At 37.5% G+C, this 21867-nt stretch overlaps 3 protein-coding genes and 1 long non-coding RNA gene across 5 annotated transcripts in view; 1 reads left to right on the forward strand and 3 right to left on the reverse strand.

Moving 5' to 3' along the window:
* LOC105178870 (protein REDUCED WALL ACETYLATION 2) overlaps positions 1 to 5288 on the reverse strand; it is a gene marked incomplete in the record, with an annotated part of 6007 nt that extends 719 nt beyond the window's left edge. The window contains 14 exon segments of the mRNA XM_020699450.1: positions 57 to 153; positions 427 to 483; positions 589 to 651; positions 750 to 838; positions 913 to 999; positions 1135 to 1253; positions 1339 to 1594; positions 1686 to 1835; positions 2362 to 2520; positions 3485 to 3557; positions 3661 to 3717; positions 3788 to 3928; positions 4329 to 4420; positions 4766 to 5288. Of these exon segments, the coding sequence (XP_020555109.1) occupies positions 57 to 153; positions 427 to 483; positions 589 to 651; positions 750 to 838; positions 913 to 999; positions 1135 to 1253; positions 1339 to 1594; positions 1686 to 1835; positions 2362 to 2520; positions 3485 to 3557; positions 3661 to 3717; positions 3788 to 3928; positions 4329 to 4420; positions 4766 to 4798 (1473 nt within the window).
* A 1272-nt stretch (positions 5289 to 6560) lies between these two features.
* On the forward strand, positions 6561 to 10591 carry LOC110013293. Its single transcript, XR_002288447.1, has 3 exons — positions 6561 to 7551; positions 7664 to 7821; positions 7913 to 10591. It is a non-coding gene; the product is annotated as an uncharacterized LOC110013293 (long non-coding RNA).
* Positions 10592 to 11465: 874 nt separating this feature from the next.
* Positions 11466 to 14453, reverse strand: LOC105178871. 2 transcript variants are annotated; one of them, XM_011102435.2, is made up of 4 exons: positions 14105 to 14453; positions 12235 to 12966; positions 11862 to 12024; positions 11466 to 11748 (listed from the first exon to the last, which is right to left on the reverse strand). In XM_011102435.2, the coding sequence occupies exons 2-4, from the start codon at positions 12722 to 12724 to the stop codon at positions 11709 to 11711; spliced, it is 693 nt and encodes a 230-aa protein (XP_011100737.1). In that variant the 5' UTR covers positions 12725 to 12966; positions 14105 to 14453; the 3' UTR covers positions 11466 to 11708. The 2 variants fall into 2 exon arrangements, with proteins under 2 accessions (XP_011100737.1, XP_011100736.1); XM_011102434.2 differs by lacking the exon at positions 14105 to 14453 and adding an exon at positions 13391 to 13928.
* Positions 14454 to 16356: 1903 nt separating this feature from the next.
* On the reverse strand, positions 16357 to 21867 carry LOC105178872 (galactokinase). Its single transcript, XM_011102436.2, has 13 exons — positions 21656 to 21867; positions 21109 to 21296; positions 19955 to 20001; positions 19620 to 19714; positions 19424 to 19506; positions 19118 to 19186; positions 18716 to 18901; positions 18378 to 18512; positions 18059 to 18193; positions 17588 to 17658; positions 17097 to 17174; positions 16752 to 16893; positions 16357 to 16670 (listed from the first exon to the last, which is right to left on the reverse strand). Exons 1-13 carry the CDS (start codon positions 21816 to 21818, stop codon positions 16560 to 16562), a joined length of 1503 nt encoding a protein of 500 aa, XP_011100738.1. The 5' UTR covers positions 21819 to 21867; the 3' UTR covers positions 16357 to 16559.

Genomic DNA, 21867 nt, shown 5'->3' on the forward strand with positions numbered 1-21867 from the left:
TAGCTTACACTGCAAAAATTAGACTAACAGAAAGAAGGGCATGGAAGAGACAGTACCGCAATGTATATGGACGTAGTGAGCATGAAGTTTAACAGTGGATAATTAGGAATCAAGGAAAGCAAGAGCTTTGGTTGACCATCTGGCACACCGGACCTGCATTGCTCCAGTTCAAAATTATTATTTTTCATAACCCAGGGGTAAATGTACAGTTTTGAACAGCTTAGAACCATATTTCTGGCATTTATAATTACCTCTACAATTTTTATGAAATAAGTAAATATATTATCGGTGATCAAGTAAACAAGAGAAGCATGATTCTATCAAGTTTCTAAATTTGCCTTTGTCCTCTGTAGTCCTGCATATGTATGTTCCAATAGAATTCAGATGATTACTGAGAATATACATACACAGTTGATACATTCATACCTTAACCATATATGGATCTGTGAGATATAAGTCTCCAAAGTGACTTTACCAAGCCACCTGTTGATAAAAAAAAAGTCAACTGTCTGGTTGAGTGATCTTACAAATTATATTCTTCATCGAACTGCTTTGATGTGATAATCTTATCACTGCATTGATACTTACGCAAAAAGTGTCAATGTGTAGCAGCGGAAATGCTGGGTCACATTTCGCAAGCATATGTATACGCTGATGAGCAGAAACCAGAAAGAAGAATCCTGGTCAACATTAACTTCCCAGAGCACTTGCAACATATGAATAATAAAGAGTCTGGAGAATGTGCATACGTTATCGGAATCCATGATGTATAAGGATGATACTTGTTGTAAGTAATCTTCGGAAGCTTGTATATGAATTCCACCCATAGATACCCAATCTGAATCAAAAAATTGTTTACACTGTAACATGAACTTCATATGTTCAAGAACATGCTGAGAGAGCAATGCATACCGTCAAAGAAATTATAATAATAATAGTTTTGATTGATATCCGGCGCTTTGTTTCAGCTTCTTCCAATTTTTCCATCCATCTCTCCACCTGAAAAACCATTCTAACGGCTCAAAATGGCAAAAGATCAACAAGATAAACTCCAAAATGGATAGAAAAGACAAATACTGACTGCCCAGTATCCGGCGTACAAACCCAAGAGTGGGCAATGGACCAAAAACTTACCGTTGGATGGTAATATGCATATATCATCCCAATTATCCAAATATATCGATCAAGGCCTGAGCGGAAATGCCATTCATGCAAAAGCGGAAATTTGACTTTTGAGGCTGGGTCAGTGTAACCTGAAACACATATTTCTCATGTTCAGAGTGAGACATATATTCACACTCAGAAGGCACAAAGTTCGTAGTACAGCTAGTGACTAACCTAGCAGGAAAGTGAAGGGACCCCAGAACAGGTCAAATACCCCGGGCACTTCCCATATAAGAATGACCACCAAGAAGCAAGCTAGAAATTTTGCAGCTATAACAGTTCCCCGGTCATTATACTTGTTGAAAATACCAAGGGCCCCATACACCATCAGTGTGAAGAGAGTGTGCATGGGGCATATGTAGTATAGCATGTAATTGTTATTAAGCACAACGCAGCAAAAGAACACCAAGAAATTAAGCCGCCACATCATCTGTCAGCCAATCTCGATCTCTCAGAATCAATTTAGAATCCAAGAGTTCGACAAAGGAAATTACTGAAAACATTTGCGAAAGAAATCATACCTGCATAAACCTAGCAAGGCTAAAATCCTTGCGAATGTAATAATATGAGAAATTCCCAAATCCTGTCATCCACACATATGCAGCAATGAAGACCCTTATGGCATTGTAGATCTCTGTGGCAGCGAAGTAGTGATACATAAGAAATAAGACCTGCACATACAGGGATAAATAATCGAAACTGTTTATTCCAGCCTGAACATGCCATGAAAGTACTAGGTATGTGCAAAATGTCACCAAAAAACAGCTGAATACATCCAGCTGAAATTTATTCTGGGAACTGAAAGCATACTCATTTTTTAGTGGACAAGAACCCCTAAAAGATTGAATGGCCTCTAAGCTTGCAGAAGCAATAACCGCATACGTATAAAATGACAAATTTTCCATTGCTTTCTATTTGTTTGAGGGAGCATTCCTTGTTATTTGGCAAGATATCCAAACAGACTGAATAATAACAAGGCTCCCAAGCTATACAATGCATAACTGAACATAAATCAAAATCATTTCATTTAATTATAGTTCTACTCACAACCCGTTGAAATGGTTACAACAATCTAAATATGATAAAGTGCTCCCTATATCGTCAAATTGTAAGGGTAAAGACACTCCTAGAAGTAAACACAGTAGTTCACCAATCAAAATTAAAGATGGAAATACAAATGATTTGTCAGAAAATTACCTGCATCCAACCTTTCCACTCCTCAGTTTGATGCCTGTTTAGATACATTATTGACTTCCCAGAGAATGGTGACTTGTCATTATGTATCTTGAAAGAAGTAATTGCTGAAACTATGATGAGAAGGAAGTACAGGAACAAGAACAGATCCCGGTTATAACTCTGCCAACACAAATGACAATTTCGTTGGAAAAGCTTATCAACAAATACATAAACCTATCAAATGAATTAGCATACAAGAGCAGATAAAATGTAAAGCATCATGTACAGTGTCATTGCAGGTTAAGATCATTTAAACCAGTAAAACAGGAGGAAAAAATCTTAAGCTCTCCATTTCATTACACATCCCAAAAAGAACCAATGCAAGTCGGGAAAAAACGGATCACTTGAGAAGAGCCATGCAGGGAAGATATGTTTGTATTCTTGTGAATTCACTCAGGAATCCTTCATTTTATGCAAATCCAAGCTGGAGAATTGTTTCCGTGCTTGTATGTTGGTGGTAATACCCAGTGTAGTTTGGATGCAGTAATAACATTTGTTGTGGAAATCACTTACCCTATAAACACATTATCAAAACAACACATGAATTTGGGTTTTCAAGCATGATCCTAGAAACTCAGCTATGAGTTGCAAGCTGCTAAACTGCCCACATGATCCGATAAAATCAGGTATGAGTTTCGAGCTGCTAAATTGTCCACATGGTTCCAGGTTATCAGGTATGAGTTACAAGCTGCTAAATATCCCCACGGGACTCATGAGATGGTGGACTGAGGGAATGCAGAAGAAAACAGGAACCTCTATGTGTCAACAACATTGCAGATAGAATCACTGTGAACCAAAGATCCATTAACTTGTCAATTTGTCAAGCATTTTCCTTTATTTTCATATTTCCCTGAAATTTTTTGTGTTTCCCATACCTTTGCTTGATTATATGTCCAAAGATAGCGAATACATAATTAGATGGTTATTGTTCTTTGTTGTATCCTTCATATATGAGATACCAATTCCCTTATATCATTCACATAATCCACACAAAACAAATGACTGAACGTGTGGTCCTACTGCCAAAAACGGGTGAAGATATGCATTAAAAAAGAAAGAGAAAAAAAGATAATCACATCCAAACCTTTTTTGATTCACCAAGAAGATTTGTGCGATCACATATGTAAAAGTAGACTAAAAGGGCACCAAACTCAGATCTGCAGGAGATAAGCTAAAAGAATAAGAATGAAGAAAAGAAATTTAAAAATCTCATCTTTAATCAGAATATCTATAGCTCAGAAGTTGAAACTGCATGCTTACATAGCTCTCAAAGTCAATCGATTTTCCAGCAAGAAGGACTCATCCAACGTAAGAAACCTGATTAGATAGTGAATTCACAGTCAGCTACTTTATCAATCCATGAAAGTATAGTACAATTTTCACAAACCTAATGACATGGGATGTTACGGATGAATTCCGCTCTCTAGGAGAGGCCGATTGGAGGCCACCTCCTTCCAAAAGAACAGCTCTGTCATCTTCTTTAACTGTTCCAGCTAACTCAACCAACTTGCTATCAGAATTCCTGCCACTGAAGTATGGAAATTTAGGGCGAGCAACTCAAAAGCAGGCAACATACAGGGAACTGTATATCCATTTTCAAGTAGTAATGCAAAGAAAAGGCATGTATAATCTTGTCTCAAGATCATTCAGAAGTCACCTAACAGCACACTAACTCATTAAAGTCCGTGAATTAAGTATTTGTCTTCTACATATCAAAGTTTCACTAATGATGATTCAATAACCATTGCAGACACAGACCTAATCTTTTCAATATATTCAGCAAATGCATCTCCGTTATTATCTCATGAATATTTTCCAATAGACATGCGCACCAGATTAATATTCTTCTCAAATAACGTTCCAAGTGTCATTGTGCATTTACTAATGCATTAAAATCAGATCAAAGTGACAGTGTTCTTTCAACTTACTGCTTGGAAAATGAAGAATTTTTCCTGTACTCCAAATACTCGGAGTATAACCAAGCAGCAAATACTGGAACTATTCCAAGGAAAAATGCCACCTGCATTGGAAAAATTAAGAAATAAATAAAAGATCATGAAGCTTATATTACAATAGTGAAGACACAAAAGCATGAAAATACGGAAATATTTTTTAAAAAAAAACGCAAAATTCACATAAAAATTTCACATTTACATCACAAGCATTTCACCACATCTACTTCCAACTAAAAATCTTCAGATCAACAGCATAACTCACAAAATCCTCCCATTATGCCACTCAAACACTACCAAAACACTTGCCAAACTACAATCACATCCGATAATATCGAAAAAAAAAAGCTCAAATCTCGCATAAAATTCCCACGCATGTGCACACTTAAAGGAACAAGTAACAATCGACTAACCTGACCAGGCGTTAACGGTCCGTAGATCACCATTTTCTCGGCAGTCACTTCACAACGACTCAACGAGCATTACAAACTCAACAATGGCGCGGGAAAAAGGAGATGAAATAGAATCGAAGGTAAAAACAACACAGATCTGAGTGAAAATGGATAAAAGAGCAATTGGCGGTGGGATAAGAAGTGCTATATTCTAGGCGTGTAGTTAGATTCGGTGTCTATATTAAATAATAATTATTAAACAAACAGCTATATTCTAGGCGTGTAGTTAGATTCGGTGTCTATATTAAATAATAATTATTAAACAAACAAAGCGGCAGCAGCAGCAGCAGAGGAGTATACTTCAGGTGGTTGGCAGATCACAATTCAGCTTCAGCGTGTGAGTGATCGGGTGCGTTTTATTTACTTTCTCTATTTCCAAATATTCTATATTCGGGCCCATATGTTCTGGGCCCTATGCAGCAAAATATTCATAGCCCGAAATAAAAAGAAATTTATTGGTTTTGATGGGGAAGATGGAATTTTGTGTCGGCAGCGGCAGCGACTGTGACAATCACTAGGAAGAAGCGTAGCCGTGTACTCCTTTGGATGTATTTTTTCAATAACCATTTTGCTTATTTTATCTAATTATTTATTTATTTTGATCCTTGAGTATTTAATATTTATTCTGATGGTTGTGGGGTTAGGTGTAATTATTAAAGTTTGTATCAAAATTTTGGAAACAGGACCTTACAACTGGGATTTCTCATAAATTTTTTATTTTAAATTGAGTGATAAATCACAATTAGTACAAGATAACTCAAACTTACAACTGGGATTTATTTAATATTGCATCTATGTTGTTCCGTGTAGTTGGTTTGAATATTATACATTCTCTAATTCACATCAACAATACTATATTAATCGTACATACCAATTTTCTGGTCAAAAGAAGCAGGACCTGAGGAATTTTTCATGTTATTCCACTTAATTATAATTAAAATAAAATAGAATTAATGAAAAAATAAGGGAGTATTAATGGATATTTATAGTTAGGTCATATTTACTTCTTGTGATAAAGAGTGATATCCCTCATAATCTCATATAATAACTTGTTTACATATTTTTTGGCCAGCTTGTTTGATCAGGGTCGCAGATTATTGGTCACCTTGCTTCCTCAGAAGGGTAGTGGACCTGAGAAAAGAAAGCAGATCGTTAGACTCATTGAGTGGCCCCCATCTAAAACTCTCTGATGCTTAAGACAGTGAGGTATTCGAGATCGAAAAGAAGGTAAAATGCGATCTCAAAGTGATCTAAAGTGAGTTATAGTGTAATAAAATATCTTACCATAGATGGATTAAACGCAAGGTATTTATAATGCCCCAGTGGGTCCCTAAGCATGCCTGAGAGGTCCACTCGTATTCTGCCACGTGTCGCCATCGTAACTCAATGACATCATCTTGATCAACAGTCTATAAATATGGGTTTCGGGTCGAGTTGCAAATCTCGGTCATAACACGTGACCCGACCCGACTGTCTTAGTGGGCAAGATTTTTTGGTCGGGTCAAGGATCTGGATCGTGACCCGAAACCGACCCGATATACTGACCCATAGATCTCAAATCTTTGGGTAATCTTGTAGTTTTGGATTGTTTCAGGGACATTTTTGTCTTTTTTCATGGTAGTACTCTTAATCCCCCATCATTACTTTCTCAATTCTTCTTAGTGTATGATTATGCACTAAGAGAATTTGAATAGTCGCTTATTTTGGGCCATAGGATCCATTTAGAGTACTCTACATCCAACTGTCCCTTTGGGCGCCCCTTTTCATGATCTACCGCATTTATACACTTGTCATTTGACTTGTTCTTCACTTTATTCTTGTGAGCTGCTTTTCGAAGTGCGATCAGTTGGGCTTCCGTATACTCTTTCACTAGGTACTCTTTCTCAATCTCCTTTAAATTTTCCTCATGTCTCATAATTTTAGTTCAAGCTCAGAGTCTAGCTACGACTCCCATTCTTCACGGTCATCCGCGACCTCGCCCCAACCCCTTGCTAAGATAGGTCCTTCTAGTATTCCTCCTAGGGTAGAAACTGATATAGAAATTATGAGTCCCACAAATAATACCCTTGAATAATATGAAGTTATGATGTCTAGGGAGTCATGGGATAGGACCGTTAGTACTCTGAACATTGCCTCTAGAGTGATTAGAGAAAAATATTATATCCCTAGAGATTTTGATATACTCCTGACTCGATCTTTTGATAGAATGCATCATCCTCCTGAAGGGTTCTATCCCTTATCCATTGCTCACCTAGAGGCAGGTCTCCGTTTTCCCCTCCCTCAACCTGTATCCAAAATATTAAGCCAATTGGAGGTGTGTCCGATGCAACTAGAATTCGCCATATACTTGCGTTTATATTAGTCATGCACTGTCGTCAACTTGAACCCAATTTTGATAACTTCTGATCCCTTTATAAATTCACGACCTCGAAGAGGTCTGGTGAACGGGGATTTTTCTATCTTACCTCTAGGTCAAACTGTAGGTTCTTAGATAAAATTAAATCCAATGTAGGCCTCTAGAAGGATAAGTTCTTTTTTATTCGTCCCCCATCTGGTTAAAACTAGCTTTTTTCCCTGCGCATGGGGTGATTTAAAGCACCCGAGACTTATGGGGGGGGGGGGCTAGATGACGATGTAATTAATAGTGTCACCCTTTATTGGTACAAGGCTGATAAGCTTTTTGACAGAGAGCATCCTGAAGTTGGTTGATCTGTCTCCATCACTTCTCCAAGTCCGAGGTTCGTTAGGTGATGGTCTTTTACTAGCTTGTTGTTTTCTCCCTCTTCTACTTATGTATATAATATTCATCTGACACCTCTTTGCAGATCATATCATAATAAATGCTTGAATTGTTAACAGAGCTCGTGCTAAGAAAGGCACTTTACCTACTAACATTGCTGCGGGAGCTGGTTCTTCACAACCACCTTCGGCTACTCCATCGTAGGGAGATCGTGCTCCCCATCTCAAGGGAATGAGATCGTAGACACCTAATCGAGTTTGACTCCTGGTCTTTCTTGGTAAAGAAAAGAATGAAACTTTGTGAATGTATAATGATTCTGTTATTGGAGTTTTGAGCGTACAATGTTGATCCCTTTTTCTTGATTTTAGATGTTTGCTGATAAGAAACAAGCGAGTTGAGTTTGAGAATTTGATCGCAAGGTCTCTGTTGCTGGATTTCTCTGAGAAATCTGATTCATATGAGTGCTCTTCGTGGTGACTTATTAAAGAGTAGTCTACAGAGACATAGAGAGTAGCAAAGAGAAACCCTAGACTGATGATGACGACTCGTCGATTTGGTCTATTCCGGTGGATAACAGCAGCACTAGGGATGACGATGAAGAAGAAGAGGGAGAGAACTGTCCCGAGGAAGAATGTGATGACAATTATTATCAATATGAAGAATAAGAATGGCATGAATTTGGTGAACATAATGTTGACCTGCTTGACAAGCTTTATAAAGGAATCAACAAGAATAATGTGAAGGAGGGGCCAAAGTTTAAGGGCAAACACATTTAGTTTATTTACAGCAACGATGATGAGATTCAAGACGAGGAGCAAGTGTGTGGCAGTGATGATGCATGTGAATCACCACTGATGGATGCTTCTTCACCTAGTTGTGGGATGTTGCATTTGAAAGGTTTATCGACGCCTAAAGGGAAGCATCTCCGATTTCCTCAGGAATTAGAGATGAGGGATAGATGAAATGTTGTCGTCATCATGGGTTGTTTTTGCTTCTGATGATGGTTGTTGTAAAAATTGTGTGGCCCAAATTTGCCTGAGGCCTAAAGCCCATCGCACTGGATGGCTAAAACATCTCGGCCTACTTAGCTTCCCGGCCCATATCAACTATCCAAGCCCACTTCCCTTACTCGGCCACCAGTCTGATCCGGTACCACCTCTTTAAATATGATGCCTCTCTCGCTCTTAGTAAAAATCCTAGCCCTAGTTCCCGAAGCTTAGATTCTTCGTCTTCTATCTCCTTCTGTCCCTGGTCTTGGTTTCTCTTCCGTCATTTCTCGTTTCTCCCTCCACCGCCTCTTTTCTCGATCATCCCTTCTGGCTATTAATGGCTAGTCCCTTAAATATTCGATTTCATTCTGGTTCAAACTAGACCTGAAATCTTATACTCTAATATCTCCTCTGGGCTCCCAATTAAAAATTCTTAGTGAACTAACCTTTGTGGTTGATAACGATCCTGAGTTGATATGTGCTTTTGTATTTCTATGTTTTAAGCAACTATGAGTTGGGTTGCAGGCCTTTGTGGCGTTTGGGTTTACAGTATCCGAATCTGGCTTTCTGAAACTAAGATCTTCTATCTTTTCTTATTCCTTTAACTGCTATATTATTTACAATATAAATCTGTTTGTACTTATATAGATCTATAATTATTTTTATTTTTTATTCTTATCTTGTTGAATAATTGTGTAAGAGTATCAAACCCATTTATTTTTTTTGTAATAGTTTGATTGAAGTTGATTTCTGAGCTTTATTGCTGGAGTTGATAACCAACAGTTGTCTTCCTTGTGATACCATCATGGTTGTCTAAGATTGTTTCTATTGTTTGATGATTCAATTGGTTTACAATTGTGCTGATGATGGCTTGGGAAAAGAGATGTATTTTGCTGCTTTCATTCTAACTGATATATATCAATTGGTATTGATTTTATGATTTCTTGAATTGGCTTCTGGCTATATCAATCTAAATGTGTGATGCTTCCAGGCTTTGAGAATCATATTCAGAAAATCATAGAAATGTACAAAAATAATTAAATGTTTTTAGATAAAGAAATTTGGATACTTTTAATCATTCAACATCATGCATCTTTTGAATTCAACATATTTTGAGCAAACCTGGAGCACAAAATGAAAACAGGGAGAGAAGGTGAATGGGAAATGAGGGATTAGATTGATTTGACATCAATTTTATTTTATTTGAAGTTAAAATTGTAATTGTAGTTTCCAATCACTTAAATAATATAAACAAGTAAATACAAAATACTTGGATTATTGAATCTATCCTAAGTTAATAAACAGTTATTAAATATGTAGTCAATTTAAAGTCAATCACAAATTAATATTTTGACACTTAAACAGTAAACATGGGCTTAATTGATTGACAAAGTCAGCTACGGCCCACGTGTATTTGCGTGTTACCAAGCCTTATCACCACTAAAATTTTACTTAAAAATCACAATCACAAGTACGTCAGAATCATCATATATCCAAGATATGCATATATATAATTGCTCTCTCTCACCATCAACAGCCCTCTCCCATGGAATATTTTCTTCATACCATATAGTGCCGGAAAGTAGTTAAATCCAGCTGCAGAATCAGAGGAGCAAAGCCCGGCCGGCCCCTTGTCTCAAGGGATGTGCCTAGGATTGAGCTGGTACTGGTCAGCTTTCAGGTGGCCGGAATTTGGTCTTTCCACAGTACTTTCATCCATATTCCGGTGGCCGGAACTCCATTTCTCCTACTTCTCCAGGGGTGGATGGAGTGTATGGATGGAGGAGGTGTTATGGGGTGTAGTGTCAGCGGTGGAGTACTTAGCTTTGGCTACCATGCTTTGTTATTTCTTCATATTTTGTGGTTGTACTTTATGAATCATTCATATTCATATTGGTATGTATAGGATTAGGATTAGGATTAGGATAAGGATATATAGGTAGGAGTACTACTTTTTTAATGTATTTTTTTGGTATTAGATTTTTAATCTTCTTTTATTTGGTTATTTGTTTTAGTTACTTAAGATTTAGTTTTAAAGAATCAAAGATTATTATTTTCTGAAATTTTTGCAGATAGATTAGATGTAGAGTCCCAAAAACTCTATTATATGTAAGTGTTGGTAGAAATTGTGGAGTTTTAACATAAAAAATAATGTAGATCATCACCATTCACCCATTTAATCATCGCCCACCTGATTCCTATTCCGATTTGAATGTAGCAGCTTTAAACAATAATATATATAAAATTGTCATTGCAGGGTCAAAAAATTCAAAACTCAAGGACTTGCCATTAATAGGCTGGAATTCACAGTAGCACATGGGATGGGACTGTGACCATTAATTACGAAATATAATGAAAATAATTAGCGCATGTGATGGGTGGGTACTGTCATTATTTGCACTAATCCCCCAACACCTTACATACACCTAATTTTAACAATTGAAAACCCACAAATCTAAACACAATTGGGCCAGAAAATCCAACTAAAAATCACTTCATTTAGACACCCATAATTCACTGCTATATATATACACACACGCGCGCGCGTATAACAACTATAACTTGAATATTTTGGGGGTTGTAACATTATAGGTAGCTCAAGATCGGCACCAACACCAGAAGAAATGATATTTCTTGCTTGTGGTGGCTCATTGATCGATTCACACGAGCCCACAACCAGCTATTGTATGTGATCCAACGACTGATCTATGACCACAACCGGATATTGTATGTGATCCAACGACTAATCTATGACCACAACCGGCTACTGTATTTGATCCAATGACTATGATCCCAACGACTGATTTATGATCTATGGTCCCGACACAATTCAACAAACTTCATCTCAGAGAGCTCATAGGCATTCCAACCCACAAACAGAGCTACAGTTTACAAACACCGCAGAAGCTCTGATTTGGAAGCAAAACCATCCTGATCCCATAGCAGCTGTGCATCGGCAGCAAATACATTTATTAAGAATTTTGCTTTTAGTTTCACTGTACAAAGGTATGTCGGCAAAATTACTGGTCTAAAGTGGCCAGCACTGAACAAGCTCCAAAGCAAACCATGAAGACTTCCTATACAGTATTACGCTGTGTTACAAGCATGAACTCACATGAACATGAAAATGTGTCTCACACCCCTCTTTCCAAAAAAGAACTTGGTGTTAACGCGCTTAACCCTTGCTATCTGAACCAGGAACCAGTTCCGTTTGACTGCAAAAATCAAGAAATGCTCTATTATCTTGACAACCTGTAAGAACAACATCGTTCTCCAAAGAGAATACTCTCTTACGACAAAGTAAAAGGAAATCAAGACAAGAACATACCTGGGAGATTCAACGCTGGTTAATGGTACACCACTTGCTGACAAGTTCAGCTGGTCCTGTACCACAACAATATTTCCTGCTGCCGCTACTCCATTTGGCTCCAGTGTACCGGGAATAGGAGTGGCTGATCTAGTCCTAGGAGAAATTCCCCAGGAGTGGCAACCTAACCAGACATCATTTTCCAGTCAGAAAATTATGAGCAAGCCCTTTCATTTATCCAAGTTATGGAGGAAGTATGCAAGCTTTTAACAGAAATTGAGGCTGGTTACTGCCAAATCTATTCTACATTTCCTAGCAAAATGAGCCCATGGAGCTTCAAAACTCATGATCAATATATGATGACTGAAGTTCAGAAGTCAGTGATGAAATGTACCTTGAAGAAGGACGACAATGCAAAAGATAATGGTGAAAAACATAGCTATCAGGTTTCCGCTCGATGATGCCTTTGCTGCTTTCATTTTCTTCAAAGCCTTCATTCGTTCAATCCTAGCACGTTTCATCATGGCAAGTTCGGAAATCTCTTTGATCAGTTTTTGGTCAGCTGCATCCAGTGACAACCCTCTTGGAGGCCGTGGAGGTTTAGGAGGCTTCTTAGCACTCATTGCCTTGCGCTTTTCCCTCTTACTGTTCTTTCCTGATTCCGAAGAAAGCTCATCAGCATCTTTTGGTTTACTGGAAACACACACTAGTTTTTCAGCCTTGACAATTTCATGTGCACTCATCGGCATACCACACACAACGAAGGAATCTGTATTTCCACTTTTGTCGTCTGAACAGGCAGGATTTCCTACTTCTTTGCTTGCACGTAGACAGCTCTCAATATCAATGACGGTGTCTCTTTCTTTTACTAGCATGCGGTCCATACTCCTGAAGCTCCTAACCCTTAGTAAGTCTCTATACTGCAAAGCTAAACGTGAACTTTAACACAAAACACCGTTCCACTAAAATCTAATAAAGAAATGACAAACTCGATTCACTTCCCACATCCTTCATAAAACCAGTAAAACCAACTACTTGTACAGCACCAGATTCTAGGCCCAACTGCAAAAGTTAGTGCTCAGAATTCAATTCTTCAGCCTAAGCCCAGAAGTTTTGCAAGTCAAACCTGCGTGCATCAGAAAGGAAGTAAAACAAATGAGAAATATGATTAGTAATTCCAAGAACAGCCTTCTTCCCTTTGCACAGAAAATAAAAATGCAGGCTCGGTAGATAATGAAATTAAAGAACAATGAGAAGCCACTATACAACAATGATAGTAAAGACAATGAATACGATATTTTGATTCTTCAAATAATTGCTTATCGGCAGAGAAAAGAACAAAAACAGGCTACAAAATCCAATTATTAATATGGGTAAAGAGAACAAAATAGTAGTCAACCATTTCCATTAGCAGAGAAAAGAATCACCAAATTCATGTAAAGGCACTTCCCCCGCACCCCCCTCAGATAATTATCTGAAATTTCAAAAAATGTTTGACAAAAGATAGTTGAAATCAAAGAAAGCTTGAAAATTTCGATTTTTTTCCTCACCTTAAAGTCGTACAAAAATCGAAATGCAATGATCCTGACAGCCACTGAAAGCTTAGGATGAGAGCTTCCGGATAAGACCTACTCACTCACTAAAATCAAGCCACCGGAGGTTGATCAAATTCGGCAGAAGTGAAGGGTGAAAGTGCACAAGATTGAAGAAAGTTGAGATTTTTATGAGGCGAGACGAGATTTAATGGTGAAAAATTCAAAATTATCTTTCTTCCAAGAATTGAAGCCAAAAACTGATAGAGGATTGAGAGCTGCTTCCTTCTTGGTGTTGGGAGAAAAGAGAGACAATGAAATGGGAACCATGGGGAGAGAAAGATATAAAGGAAAAGGGTGGTGGTGGTTGCTGCAGCGTGGGCCGCTGATGGCGGCGAGAGGCGGGCACAGAGAGAAGAGAATATGAGAAAGAAGGATGGGGTCGGTTTTTGGGGGCGGAGGGTAGCTGCGTGGAAGGTGGAAGAGTCTTGAGAGGCGAGAGGTGGTATTGTCTTTTTATGACAGTTAAAAATGGTATCTTTTTCCGGGTATTAGATCATACCAAAATACTTTAATTACTCCATATTCGCATTCTATCCATCATATCAAATTAAAATCTTTTGTGAGTTTTTACCGTCCCAAGAAGGATGTAAGAATTTCCCGACACGTTCAACTCATTCCGATACTCCACAAACATACATAAGTAGAAAATCACTTGAAAAAGAGAAGTACCTTTTGAGACAAATCAACAAATCCTCGACCCAATGAAAGCCCAGATTGTCAACAACAAATCCTCAAGATTCTGAATCTAAAACTCAATTTTTCACCTGTCTACCCCTCTTGTGTAGCTGCCACTGCCATTTCGACAACATAGAAGAAAAAAACTTACGTGGGCTGATCAAGATTCAATCTTTCTCGTTTCTTAAGTCTTATCCCCCCCCTCATCAAACTTTAGTCATGTGTTTGTATGTGTAAGAGAGAGAGAAAGAAGCAAATGGGCACGAGGATTTGGGCATTTGGATGGAGACAGAACAAGAAGGAAGGTTGAGGTTTAATGAATTTTGGCGATTGTTTAAATGAGTGGAATGCACATCGTATGTAAGAGTAGTTTATGAAGTTAGTTTGAAAGCGACAGCCTATTGGCACTGAAAGCGCGATACTTGCCTCCACAGTCGTGCCTCTATTTCTTGTCTTTTCTTTTATTTGTTGCTAATCTAATTTTCCCACCGACGCACACTTGGCCTGCCCATCTTCAAAGTCTACCGCTCCGCCCCTTGTTCGCCGGCTTCTTCATCCATATTATTACCACAACTCATCATGTCAAGAGTTCTAAATTTTACATATGAATATATATTTGTTTCTCTATAAGAGAGATCTATTCTTTATTAATGATCTCACTTATAAAGAAATCACTATTTGTGCCTAAACTCTTCGAAAAGAAACTCATTTTTGCCAAAAGAAAAGAGATCACATCAAATATAATAATTGATATGCAATCCCAATTTACCTTAAACATGAGATTTTCAGAGCCCAATATATATTCCAACACATTCCAGTAATTATATACACAATTAAAACATTACAGACACATACATACATGCAAATATATATATAAGTAATCAGAAGGATTTTGATTCAGAATTGGTTTAATGTCCCCCCACCATGAAGAAAGCTTTCTACCACAGTTTCATCCTATCTAAGGCAGAAGAACAAGGTCGTCATAATGCCAACACCAACCAGTATCAAATTACTCGAGCTCTAATTGAGATACGGGACATTTACCCTCCTCCATCTCAAAGTCCATGGCAAATCAAGAAACTCCTAACCCACCAAGAAGTAATGGCCGGGAAGCTTATCGTCTCATTTTCAGACATGTTTGAGCACGTTTTTAGGTATTGGAACATCTATATGGCCAATCATGTGATATTAGGACACAAGGTTAAGGTCGTGCTTTGGGACGTCACAGATCAAAAGATAAACAATAAACCCAAGAGGTACAGAAATGAAGGGTTTTACATTGAAATGCTACCTAACGGTGATTATGTATTGGTGTGTGTGGAATTGTTTAAGGATCGTCGCTTGAGTGTTGATGATGAGATAGGATTGTGTTGGGACCCTAGGGCTTCAATCTTTCAATTTAATTTACTTTGTAAAACTCTTTAATATTGTAATTACTTTCATATTTTTATGTATATTTTTACTTGTTTCAAGTCTTTTGACGTAAGTGGGCGGCTAATTAGTGAATACAATAATTAGGTCTAGGAGGGAGTATTTTTTTTTTTTTTATAGAATTATGGCATCCATTTTCTAACTTAATTACCATCATGGAATTAAACTTTCATATTCTTTTTCTCTTTTTAAAATAAATAAAAAAAACTTAGTAAATGCATTTTGCAAATTCTTAGACTTGTAGGTAAAGTAACGATACGTAATTGATTTTGACAAACTTGATTTTTATCAAATATCCGAGTTGAAAAAATTTCAGGATATTGATTATTGTATCACATTAACTTGAGTTGTCAAAAATCAGAATAAATCATAATCGGACCAAATTAATTTGTTGTCGAACATCCTTTTAGATAATTGTAGACGCATTTAAAGGTGATTATGAGAGTTGTGCTGCAAGACAACTCAAATAAATAGTTGATAAGAATATAAGAATTATCATATGATCTTGTTCTTGCATTTGCAGAACCAAAGTGTCGTGACAAAAACCATTGTTGCAGATGTGCAATGTCTTGGAAATTAAAGAAGGCTCATTCATGCTTCGTAGGTAGGGAGCTGATTGGACCCATCTCTTCGATTATAGGATACGCTCACTACTCACGTAACATGTCATGTCAATTAAAGTGGTGGGCGTCCATCGCCACACCCACACCCACACCCACACCCACACCCACACGGCACTTTGTTGGGGTATAAGTTCATGACATTAAGTTAGTTCAACTTAAGAGCCAACAGTATGTAATGAGATTTGGCAGGAGTGTAGTAACAAAAATGCCATGATGCTTCTTCACGGCTGCATTCGACATTGGTAAAATAAAACATTGCAGAATGATCGATCCCGGTTTCATAAATTGGTTCAGATTTGCACGGACCAATTAGTTATTTATTTTCAGCTAGGAAATGTAAAAGTGATCCTCTCGGATCAAGATGAAGAAAAGCAGCCGATACTAGTGGGCAGCAGTTAAAATTTGATGATGGCAGCACCACTTGATGGCTTAGATGCAAAAATGTATAGCCCGAGATCGTTCTTATTGATCACACCCTTGTCGATTCTTGCTTGGAAAAATTGCTCCTACAACACAGTAAAGGACAGCATTAGATATCCAATTACAGTTTTGGAAGTTATGGTGATTTTGCGTAAAAAGAGGCTAACCTTCAAGTTGAGGATGAACTGAGGAACAGTGTTTTCCTTCACAAGAGCAACGGCACAACCACCCCATCCAGCTCCTGTGAGCCTTGCCCCAAGAGCACCATTATTCCGGCAAATCTTTACAAGCTCTTCTAATTCAGGACAGCTGATAATACAAGTTTGGATTAGGCGAATAACAAGTTCTGATTTTACTTGAGATTGAAAATTTGCTAAACAGAAAGGAGGGGTTGGCAGAAATGCATCTATATATTTGCAAATCAGAATAAGAAGCAACTCAAAGATTCCAATAAAGACTAAAAACAACAGTTCAATTCTCCATAATTCACAAAATGTGAGCTGGATATGTACCTGCACTCGTACAAGACACTGCAGCTGTAGTGGCTGTCGTTCATGAGGTCCCCAAGCTTCTTCAGCATGTCTTCCTCACTGTAAGAAGAATTCCAGAGGTTAGTGATTTCAAACTTTGACAAACTTTTGGGCATTAAAGATCTGCGGGTACCCAAAAATGGCATTATAATGACAGGACAGAACCCAAAAACCAGAACAGATTCTGGATCGACATATTAGAAAATCTTGTAAAGATGAAGAAATGCTCTTAGGAAAGCACCAGTTTCAATCTTCATTTGGGTTCTTTTGAGGTGTTTTATCTTCTTCTTGCTCCACACCCAAAAAAAAAAAAAAGAAAAAGAAAAGGAAGACCGCTCTGAATCAGATTTTTCACAATCTCTCCCGTAGTAGCTGAAGTCTGATGATATGTTTCTTTATCTCTCACCAATTCTGGTGATGCCATAGTGTAAAATTTAAAAAAACAACTTAGGCATATCAATATCTTAACTGACCTTAATTTAGATGATACGGTATCTTTGAAAGCATACACACGTTTGGCCTCAGAGTAGACATGAGCAGCTCTCTGAAAAAATAATTTACTAGAATGTTACAAAAGAGACTGTAAAAGAATGATAAAGAGACGTTTGCTAATTTTATCCAGAGAGTGCAGGGGACAATAAACATTTCAGGCAACCAAACTGAATGGACTAATTATATATCACAAATCATTTTTATCCTCCTCTAAATTTATTCTGGAAGATAAAAATCAGGATTCAATAAGAAAACAATCTGACATGGACACCGACCACCAGGTGTTTCTACTAGCCTGGAATACACAATGGCAGACATATATCTTTAACACTAGGAAACAAAATGGTCATGCATCAAGAAGAAAAACGGAAATAACCAGCACAATGTGTTGACAATCTAATGAAAGAAGGCAAAATGACAGAATTAGACACTTAAGAGAGTTGCAAATTTACCTGGTGCAGCTTAAAGTTCTTGGCAGCTTTCAGCACATCCAAGGAAGAAGGAGAATTGGCAAAAATAGTTTCCAGCTTTGCATTGGTGATTTGCTCAATGTCTTCGGCACTGTAAGGTTCTTCTTTCAAAAATTCCTAATGACACGATCAACCATCAAAACTCAATATTGACAAGAAACCATAAATTCAAATCTAGGCACTGGATATGTAATGTACTATGAGGATAGCCACTGGATGACGTAAAAAAAGCACTGGTATGGCAATATAGCAAGAAGAAATTTTGGATTGTGCAACAAAATTTTCTGATAAAGAATGTTACCTTGACAGCCAGAACTGGATCTGATGAGTTATGTTTACCAGCAAAAGACACACACAATCCTTCAACATCGGAAAGTGTCTTGACTTTTTCTATGGCTTCCTCAGGCTTCATTCCGAGCTTTATGCCCAATACAATCTGCATGCCCGAAAAATTAGTCTATACAGCAGATAGTGTCACAAAGGGAAAATGCAATAATATAATTTGAAAATTCTGTGCAACACGATCAATCATCCCAAAACACAGGAAAAGAAAAGGACCAGGTACAAATATCGCATAAAATACATGGAATATAGAAGCTTGCTCAGATTACTCCAAGAATCAATAGCCAAGTAACTCACAGAAGCTAAACGGCATTCGACAACCCTGTTATTGTAATTAGTTGCTGCAGTAACTGCTTTCTGAGATTCAGCCAGTGAATGAGCTATAATGAATGTTCCCCCAGCAGGGAGTTGCACCTCCGTACCCCGGATAGGGTTGAAATCAATGAGTGCAGCAAATCCAGATTGAGCCATCACAGAGATAGCCTGTTAAGGAAGCAATGAAATTTCTTGGAGGCTACAAGTATTGGAGAGAAATACCATATGTACATGCCAAGAAAGTGCAAGAAGTAGAAACTACTGAATGAAAAGCATGCTGAGCATGAGTGGAAGAGACCAAATTTGTTCCTAAATTCTTTGCACGCTTGGAGAAAGAGAGAGCCATATGACAAAGGTATACTTTCGAGGAATGAATTCAATTACCTGGTCCATTCCACCAGATTGTGTTCCGATGTGTCTTTCACATTCACAAGTAAGTTGAGCAAGTTCTTTCTGAAAATTTAAAATTTAAAGAGTTACTAATTAAAACAAAAAAAGAAAAAGTGATAAGGAAGAATCAAGATCAATTATTTCCATTCCTTACTCCTTTGCAAAAGAAACCAATGAGCATAGACGCGAACACAGTAATATTTTAGTGTTGGCAGTGATTTGGATTTGATTGATGTGAGGCTTAACAAAAGAAAAAGGAAATAAGAAAAAGCTGAAGCAAAGTATCACGATGCGCAATACCTTTGGAAAGTTGACGCCAAATGCTGCCATTATGGCAATTGTTGACGAGCAAACGAATGCAGCAGAACTTGACAAACCAGATCCTACATGAGAAGGAAAGACATGATTCAAGTATCAATTACAATATTAATCAGTGTCCTCCTCTTCACTGATACCCCAGGTTAGACTCAAACACCTATTATACAGGACAACATACCTGTTGGAACAATACCATCAACAACGACATCGAGTCCAACTGCTTCACCTACATCTATTCCCTTTGATTTGGCATACTCATAGAAACCTTTGTACCTGCGAGATAAAATACGAAAAAGGTTAGAAAACCATATTAATGTTGTGTGCATAACTTTGCACTAGTATATTCCATCATGAAGCAGATCACCCAAATCTGCCTTAAGTAATACCATGGATTAAAACAATGAACAGCACTTTGCCCTTTGGCAAGGAGCATTTATGATACTAGAAAATCCAACATATGCATATTCGAAATCAATTCGAAAGCCACTTCAAGAAATATAAAACGCATCTTACCCACAGATAAAATAGTGACCCCATCTATGATTCTTCAAATCAATTTCCTGCAAAACAACATTGGTCTCTTTCAAAAAGCTATTGTCGACAAAAAGATTGACGTATGAATACAACAAGTTGCCCTAGTTCAATTTTCTATCCACAAAGGAAAATTTCTTCTATATACAGTTTGGCCCATAGCTTTGTTTAATATAATTAAACACTAGTCTTTATCAGCTTGCATTCATGAAATGCATTTCATATCAATATGACATCTATTCCCATGATAAAAAATAGAAACTCCAAATTTTTATGTAGATCCATTGGAAATACTTTGACTGATCCAAATCATGTAGAGAGAGTTCCTTCTTAAATCTCAATATGAACAAGAATCAATAGGCGATATTAGCCAAACTTCCCATTTCAAAAGTCATAATAGATAAAGTACAAGAAATTGAAGTAATGCAAAGAAACTAAGAGCCCGTTTGGTTGTGTTTTCATTTTCATTTTCAGTTTCCAAAAATTGGAAATGTGTAGAAATGCTTTATTGATTTTTGTGCGAAAATTGAGAATATGTCTGGATTAGTTGTTTCCAAATATAGGTATATAGGTGTGAGAATGTTAAATATAGATATATGTATTTTTGATGTGACAGAAAGACAACTATGACAAGCCCATGTGACTTATATAAATTTGAAATTGAGAATTAAAATAGGAATGCATTCTCACTAAAAATGACTTGACCAAACAAATTTCCACCTACCCAAACAGTAAAAAGTGGAAAAAATCTCATTGAAAACACAACCAAACAAGCTCTAAGTTTTCACCTAAAACTAAAACATACATGTGTCAGCACAAAAAAAAAAAATCAATTTTGAAAGTCTATAAGTTGAACCCAAACAACATAAATACATGATATGTAAAGAAAATAAGAATTCATTCTCCACAGGTGAACAGCCACACACAGAGGAAACATCAGTACCACTAACCAGGATCAGGGGAATAATCACATAAAGAGTATTTTTCACTATTCCGCTTCATAATCAGACAAGTACGCATGCAAAGACCTAAATACCGTATCCCTGATACAGAGTACAGGTGCAACAGCTCCTGCTATTGGCGTAACAGATAACATAAAGACACACAACAAACAAATAGATCAAATATCATAATACCTGATCAGGATCTGCAGGGTAAGTACACAAAGTATACTTCTCGCTGTTAACGTTTGCAATCCGAAGCACTTTCTCCCCCTCGCCTGCATCACGTTTTCGTATCGCCACAATGGTATCTTGCCTGATGGCCATTGGTAACACAGAGTAACCTTCATAGTCTATGTGCTCTCCAATCAAATTTACCCTCCCTGCATAGAACACGTCCAGAGGACTTAAACTTTCAATTCACAATCTTCAAGAACACGTGATTCCCAAATCAAATGGCAAATATAATTAACCTTGATAAACCATGCGTTTCATTATACTATCAAAAGCACACAAAAATCTCCACATCAAAAACACCCCCACCAAAAGAATTAGAAAATGCCCAAATATTAGCCAGCAATCATCAACCAAGAGAACACGCCTACATTAAACCTCACTCTAACTACTCAAAATCCCACCAAAACCATAATCTGCATTCAAGCACAATCATCGGATACTTGACTGTGTAGATCAAACCACAACATTGATAAATTAAGTACGTAAGATGTGCATGTGTAATCACCTGGAGATCGGGCGTAAATATCAGGAGGCTGGCCAAAGAAGTCAATAAATTTGGATTTCAACTTGTTGAATCGCAGCTCAGCTTCCTCCAGCTGTGACCCAGTTCCATAAACGGGTTCAAGCGAAGTGAAAATGGGAACCGGCAACTCCTCATGTCTGGCCATTGATTCACCGATCAACTGTTTTTCTTTTGGGATATTCCTGCGCCGGAGT

The sequence above is a fragment of the Sesamum indicum genome, unplaced genomic scaffold (genome assembly GCF_000512975.1).
Source record: "Sesamum indicum cultivar Zhongzhi No. 13 unplaced genomic scaffold, S_indicum_v1.0 scaffold00109, whole genome shotgun sequence".
NCBI classification, from domain to species: domain Eukaryota; kingdom Viridiplantae; phylum Streptophyta; class Magnoliopsida; order Lamiales; family Pedaliaceae; genus Sesamum; species Sesamum indicum.

Bases quoted from the DNA above. Each gene is read 5' to 3' on its own strand.
- LOC105178872 (XM_011102436.2), bottom strand. From the start codon at position 21,818: ATGGCCAGACATGAGGAGTTGCCGGTTCCCATTTTCACTTCGCTTGAA. The intron at 18,513-18,715 runs GTGAGTTACTTG...TCGGGCATGCAG, and splicing joins TCGAATGCCGTTTAGCTTCT to ATTGTATTGGGCATAAAGCT. The intron at 16,894-17,096 runs GTACATATCCAG...TTGTATTATCAG, and splicing joins AGTGTCTTGTACGAGTGCAG to CTGTCCTGAATTAGAAGAGC.
- LOC105178871 (XM_011102435.2), bottom strand. From the start codon at position 12,724: ATGGACCGCATGCTAGTAAAAGAAAGAGACACCGTCATTGATATTGAG. The intron at 12,025-12,234 runs GTACATTTCATC...ATGTCTGGTTAG, and splicing joins CATTGTCGTCCTTCTTCAAG to GTTGCCACTCCTGGGGAATT. The intron at 11,749-11,861 runs GTATGTTCTTGT...TGATTTTTGCAG, and splicing joins ACCAGCGTTGAATCTCCCAG to TCAAACGGAACTGGTTCCTG.